General features: G+C 32.9%; 1 protein-coding gene across 2 annotated transcripts; it reads right to left on the bottom strand.

The window, feature by feature from the left end:
* Positions 1-659: 659 nt before the first annotated feature.
* Positions 660-4,728, bottom strand: LOC104897984 (homeobox-leucine zipper protein HAT5). Of its 2 annotated transcripts, XM_010684969.4 has the most exons (4): positions 4,399-4,728; positions 4,180-4,272; positions 2,964-3,382; positions 660-1,321 (listed from the first exon to the last, which is right to left on the bottom strand). In XM_010684969.4, exons 2-4 carry the CDS (start codon positions 4,241-4,243, stop codon positions 845-847), a joined length of 960 nt encoding a protein of 319 aa, XP_010683271.2. In that variant the 5' UTR covers positions 4,244-4,272; positions 4,399-4,728; the 3' UTR covers positions 660-844. The 2 variants fall into 2 exon arrangements, with proteins under 2 accessions (XP_010683271.2, XP_010683269.2); XM_010684967.4 differs by having other exon boundaries at positions 4,180-4,728.
* Positions 4,729-7,051: the final 2,323 nt, after the last annotated feature.

Genomic DNA, 7,051 nt, shown 5'->3' with positions numbered 1-7,051 from the left:
TTATATATTGAGAAAAATCTAAAAGATAAGATCTTGTAATCAGATCAGATCAGTTCAGATCAGATCAGATCAGATCAGAAAAAATAAGTTCAGATCAGATAAGTTCAGATCAAAAAATTTCAAGTGAACTAAACATAGCCTTAGTCAAAATGTAGCTTCTAAATTAATGTGTTAATTAGGCTATGTTTAGTTCACCTGAAATTTTCTGATCTGAACTTATCTAATCTGATCCGAACTTATTTTTTCTGATCTGATCTGATCTGATCTGATTAAAAGATCTTATCTTTTAGATTTTTCTCAATACATAAGAAAAAATATAATCATGTGGGGTCGTGTTTGATTCGTCTCAATAAGTACTTTATTAATATTCAATTATTATAATTTTTACTAATATGTAATGAAAGATATAATGATTTTTAAATATAAGCATGATCTGAACTTATTTTTTCTTCCTGATCTGATTAGATCTGAAATAAGCAAAAATAAGATGAACCGAACATAGCATTAACCACAATGAAAAGTTCGTTTAAAAACTAAGAGAGATTTGCTTCAGCGAAAAAGGAGTTTATAATATCTACATGACATAATTAAGACTATAAGAATCATTTCAATTAGAAGAGGAAAACCATAGGAAGAAACATTATTTTTTGCAATATGGATGAAGCTAATAATGCTGAGGCTATATCATACTAATGTTAAATAAAGAGAAAGAAGCATAGTTACAGGGTACTTGTAGACCTAACTAGTAACTAGTAGAACCCAGTTGTGGGGGCTTTATACCAAAATGATGGTACATTATGATCATAATTCATAACTACTACTTAAAAAGAGAAGAACTAGCTAGCTAGTAAAGCCAAGACCAGAAAGGCTGATCATCAACTAGTGAAAAGTTACAAGTATTGGCAATATTAGGGTCATAATTCTCATCATCTGCAACCTTAAGAAAATTGTTGAATGTTGGTGGTGTTTGTGGCAACAAAAGACTTTTGCTCATCATCAAATGTTCTTCATCCTCTGATGAGAAATCCGATTGTTGTTCTGAGTCGCGCATCAATGTTGAAGAGGCCTCTATTAACGCGCAAGTCTGGTTCCCATCAGCACAATGTGGGCTCTCAGAATCAAGCACATCACTCTTTGCTGAACTCGCGTCTTCAACTTGCTTGTTGCTTGGCATCACTACACACCCTGAGCCAAATTTGTGCACTTTTTCATGAGTCTCAGTGTTTGGGATAACTCCTTCCACATTGTGTAGTATGCTATCTGGGTTTGAATCAATTTCTTTCCCTTCTTTTTGCGTTAATTTCTTCTTCAACAATTCAACCTGTGTGACATGTCACAAGAAGAATCGAAATTGAGTTAGGGCATGTTCTCATCGGCATAAAACAGCTGAACTGAACTGAATTGAAATGAACTAAATTGAATTGAATATTGATATGTGAGAGTAAAAGTATTGTCCAAAGTTGAACTGAACTGAATTAAACTGAACTAAACTGAATTGAACTGAACTGAACTGAAAATAAGTTGGGGAGAACAGACCCTTAATGTTTGTAATTAGGTGTACGAATTTTAGGTAACATATTAATCAAAATTTTATTTTTGGAAAGCAAGCTCTGCTAATCAAATATACCAAATTGGAAGAGATTATGGTTAATTGAATCTAAACGTATATTAGCGTGTGTGAATTATGTCAAAGAAAATTGAAAAACCAACTTATGAATGCTCATAATAAGGCCAATGAATCTAGCTATATATTGTGTGGTACGGTGGTAGAAAGCATCCGACAAACACTCTAGGGAAGATTTTCAATTTGTAGGTTTATTTGCTAACTGTAAGTTAATAAAAATGCAAAAATTGAGCGCGAAATTAATTACGAAGCTACAAAATCATAGCCAAAATGTAAATAACATACCCAAGCTCCAAAATCATAACCTAAAAGCAAAAATTACTTAAGGAATTAAGGAAATATCTTATGATGAAAAATTGTGGTTAATTAGATCCGATCAGTATAATTAGCAAGTCTAAACAATAAAATTGGTGTATGTCACCATCATATATGCTCATAATAAGGGCCAATGTATCAGGCTTGGCGCGCGACTGACGAACACTTTAGGTAAAGTCCCAAAATCATAACCGAAATGCAAAAATTACTTAATCAAACATACCAAAATGGGAGAGATTATGGTTAATTGAATCCGATCATAGTACATTAGCATGTGTGAACACCTAAGATGTTAGGATATGTCAAAAGATATTGGAAAACCAACTTGTTGATGCTCAGACATAAGGGTAATGGATCTGGCTAGAAAGCCGGAAGGCTCCGTGTTAACACTTAGGGTAAGATTTCGACTTTGTAAGAACGCTAACTGTACCTCAACAAAAAAAAAATCTAAAATTGGGCGCAAAATCAACTAAGAAGCTCCAAAATCACAATTAAAATGAAAAATAAAATGTCATAGACTCAAAAAAATATTATACACCCAGATATACCTTGAGCATATTACATCTAAATCTATTTTTTATTTGCTCATTATTAATTTGGAAAAAGGAGAGGTTTTAAAAAAAACACAGACACATGATACACCCGGATTTATGATGAATGAACTCCCTATGATATACCGTAAACTCCACGAAATACCCTTATATTATGTCAAAAACATTTAGTACTTCAACCACCAAAAAAAACCCCAACATATAGTAGTACTTGAATAAATGAAAAACACATACCTTCAAAAATAAATTATGAAAAATGAACAACACATCAACATTTAGTGAGGGACGAAATCTATCTTAAGTTTCTTACTGATAAAAAAATCAACATTATTCCACAAAAACAATTAGAACGCAAGAAAATCAAACTTAAGTTTGTTGGGTGTATAATTTTGGTCCACCCCTATAAATGCACAAAACAAGCATGAAAATGACATATGACCATACCAAAATAAATAAAGAAAGAAAAATTATACCTCATTTTTCAAGTTTTCTTTTTCATTGTTTAAAGAGTCATAATCAATTTTGAGGCTATCATAGCTGGCTTTCAATGAATCAAACTCTTTTTCAATTTGTTTAGTCTTATAACGAGCACGTCTATTTTGGAACCAAATTGCAACTTGTCTAGGTTGTAACCCAAGTTGTTGGGCTAATTGCACTTTTCTTTCAGGTTCCAACTTATTTTCCACCTCAAAACTCTTCTCTAAATATTCTACTTGTTCTGATTTTAGCCGTCTTTTTTTCTCCGGGTGGTAATTCGGGTAGGCGTCCGGTTCTTCACCGCCGGTGTCCTCGCCATCGCTTGCCCGAGCGAATGGACCGCCATGGCGACGGCCCCTTTTCGGGCTTGCCTTCCTCCCTTGTTGTGGTTCTTGATCAAAGTTTACCATATTCTCTAGGGAAAAAATATTGAAACAAAATTGATTAGAAAAGTTTACCGACTTTTAATACTTTACCAATTAAGCTAGCTGATATTGCACGAATAATAGTACTACTATAATAATAGTACTACTATAGTACTACTACATGGTAATTGGAAGTAGTACTATAGGGGAAAAGATTACTAAAGGAGATACATGATTGGGCAAATTTGTCGAGAAAATGCTAAAAAAGAGGACAATTTTATAGAGTCTAAATGCCTAATGTAGTGAAATGTGCTTTATAGAGCCAATCATATAAATTATGCTTCACATGAGGGGACCTTGGTGATAAAATGATTTTTCTTAAAAGGGGTATGTTAGATGTAAAAGGTTAAACAAAAAAAAGTTTTTTTTACCTATATTTATCATAATGAAATCTCACTCTACTTTCATAAACCTAATGACGTATATAATATGAGTACTTCTTTTAGGTTACACTCATATCTGCACCAGTATCCGATACGATATGTATCCTGTATGGATACGCGTATCTTTCCCTAAAATTTAACCTAGCTAGTGACTATAGGGTCATATCTTCTTTCAAGAAAAAAGAGTAGTATATACATTTTTTGACATGATTGGTTAATAAATCTAAAAAACATGGTACTAAGATATTATGATAATTAAAAGATATCACCTTATTTCAGACAGTAAAAACTTATTAACTTAATTATTTCAATTTTTTATGAATGAAATTTAATGTAAATCATCCTATATTTATGAGGAAACTCATAAAAAATAATTAAATATAAAAAGTAAACAGAAATAATACCAGGAAAAGAAGAAGAAGAAGGAGCCCAGATAGAATTGTTGGAATTCTCAAGCAAAGCTATCATATCATGACATCCACTGAAACTATTTCCACCTTCCATAGTTTTATGAAAAGAAAGAAAAAAAAAAACTTGAATTTATTATACTTAATTAAAAAATTTGCAACAATCATAAAAATGATCTAGAGTTTGTGGCGAAAGAAGCTAGTTTCAAGGATTACAGTAATGTGGAAAGCTTGAGTGTACTGGGTGATTTCACCCATCATCCAACCAAAATTTTTTAATGAAGAGAAAAAACCAGTGTAAGAAAAACAGAGGAGTGAAAAAAATGAAATATGGTGAGTTTTTTTTTTGAGAGAGAAAAGACAAATAGAGTACTGTAAGAAGATGAGAGAATATGGAGTCTGAAAGTCTTGGTCTTGTGGGATTTAGAGCTTTTTTTTTTCTCTGATTGATTGATTGGAGAGAGGAGGATTGTTCTCTTGAAAGAAGAGATGTGTATGTGTGTGTGTTTTTGGAGGGGAAGGGTTATAAGCTTTTTATCAAGAGGGGGAAGGTGATGTGCTCTTCTTTTGAGTGAATAGGACTTGGACCTTGGTTTATCTTTATAACCTTGTAGAATATCTTCGGTCTTTATTAGTTTATCCGTTTCTTTTACGTAAAGTTTTTAAGAGAAATAATATTGTAGGATATAGAAAAAAAAGAGAAACTATTATTTTATATTAAAGTTGAATGTATGTGTGATGGAAAGTTATTGGTCACAATCCAAATATAAAAGCATAAGGAATAAGGTAAACTAATAAGGGACATGCCAAAAAAAGGAATACGGGTAAAACTAATAAAGATTGGAGGTAGTAATTGAAATAGTATATGTGGCAAATAGGTTGTTTCGGTTGGGTGTGGTTCAAGCCATTTTCGCTAGAGTATGTTTCAAGCAGTCTTCTAAAATTTGGGTTGGATTCAGGTTTGATTTAGTTTTTTTTTTTTTTTTTTTTTTTGAAAGAGAAATTTCATTAATTGAAGGCCAAACGGTATCTACAATAGGTTTTAAACTAAAACAAGATACAATTAAACAAGACTAAATCAAATTCGTCTTCAAAGAAACTTGAATGTGTTTGGAGTCTATGTAATCGGTTAGGAGGATTAGGTCATATTTGTTTCAAGTCAACATTTGAATTAAATATGAACTAATAACAACCTTAAAATATTTAAGTCAATAGTTATAAATAAATTATTGAAGATAATATCAAATTAATAATATAGTAGTGAATTTACAAAAAAAAATTGGTTCACTTTATAGTGAGTAATCATAGTTAACAATCTATTCCAGGTTAATTGCATGGTATTCATATTTAGGCCTATCTAATTTGGGTAGTTGTAGATCATTTTGGGTTTTGAGTCGACTTTAGGTTACCATTTTCATCAGGTCTTATATATTTAGGTACTAGGTCAGATCATTTTGCTAGCTCTAGCTCTAGCTCTAGTAAACAATATACTTCCTCCGTTTCTTTTTACTCGCTACTCTTCTCAATTCACGGACTCCTAGGCAATTTTTGGAGAAGAAAGAGGTAGAGAGTAAAAAGAAAAGGGACCCATGTGGGAGGAGAGAGATAGAGAGAGTTTATTGCCCAAAAAAAAGTATAGCAAGTAATCTGAAACTTCCCATAATGAAAAGTGTAGCGAGTAAAAAGAAACGGAGGAAGTATAATTAATCTTGTACTTCCTACGTTTTTATATACCTCTTACACTTTTTTAAAATGAAAATATCATAATATTTTTAGATACTTACTGTCCTACGTTTCTAAATGAGTGCAACATTTTCCGTTTTAGAAAATATCATAATAAATACTACCAAGCTAAAAATGGAAAGTTATATATTCTTTTATTACAAAATTGTCATTACTAATTTTACACACTAATTTAATTAACCATTGACCTACCGTCCTAATCATAAGACCACCACCCTCTCTCTCCTGAAACCCGACCCCTTTGAGCCTCCGTTGTAATCAACCAAAACCACCATTGGTGGCGGAACTCTTCAGTCGATCTGCAAATTTCTTTGTAGATCTGCAAAAAGATAGTATCTGAAATTCAGTCTCTCTTCTCGAAACCACCAACTCATCTTCTCCATCTTCGTTTCTCCATTTTATCTCTCCTATTCCAACTCCATTTGTCTCACCATCAGAAGCATCTTTCCTTCTCTGTATATGATACATTTCTTCATTTATTAGAATTTTTCTAGTAGATATGAAATTATCATTTTTATTAGCCATGGCTTTGCCGATTCGTAAGTCTTAGGCTTCGAAAATGGAGATAGACCGAAACGGAGGTGGCAGCCGAGAAGAGAGGTGGTAGAGGTAGACTGAGAGAATGGATGGTGGTGTTAATGGTATTTGTGATGGTGGTGTTAATGGTGTTTGTGATGGTGGTGTTCGTGAAATAATGGCGACAATGACAGTGGTGTTAATGGTGTTCCTGAGAGAATGTTGGCAACAACGGTGGTGAAGTTGGATTATGCTCCAAAAGTAGTCAAATGATTTTCCTAACAATTTGGATTAGTGACTAGTATTAGTAGTAAGTTAGCGAGTAATTTATTTTATAATTAAAATGTGATTAATGAATAGTAGTTATGGAGGATATGGTATAGCCGTATAGGACATGTTTCCGAATTGAAACCACCACTGCAAAAGCGATTTTTTTTTGAAAATTGAGTTTCCTCTATGGAGGAAAAGAAACGAACATTCGTTTCGTTTCCTTTGTGTCAATTTTCAAAAAAAAAAAAAATCGTGGTGGTTCTGGTGTTGGTGGTGATCGCCGCTGTGGTGGTGGTTTCGGTGGTGGTGGTTGTCCGTGGTGGTTGGGGTGAGGTGAGAG

This window comes from Beta vulgaris, chromosome 6 (assembly GCF_026745355.1).
Source record: "Beta vulgaris subsp. vulgaris cultivar EL10 chromosome 6, EL10.2, whole genome shotgun sequence".
In the NCBI taxonomy this organism is placed as follows: Eukaryota; Viridiplantae; Streptophyta; class Magnoliopsida; order Caryophyllales; family Amaranthaceae; genus Beta; species Beta vulgaris.
Note: the sequence above shows the minus strand (reverse complement) of the source record. Positions and strands in the feature narration are given on the sequence as shown.

Coding starts and splice junctions, on each gene's coding strand:
- LOC104897984 (XM_010684967.4), bottom strand. CDS start 4,279: ATGGAAGGTGGAAATAGTTTCAGTGGATGTCATGATATGATAGCTTTG. Junction 3,383..4,179: donor TTCTTCTTCTTCTTTTCCTG/GTATTATTTCTG, acceptor TTTTTTCCCTAG/AGAATATGGTAAACTTTGAT. Junction 1,322..2,963: donor AAGAAAACTTGAAAAATGAG/GTATAATTTTTC, acceptor CATGTCACACAG/GTTGAATTGTTGAAGAAGAA.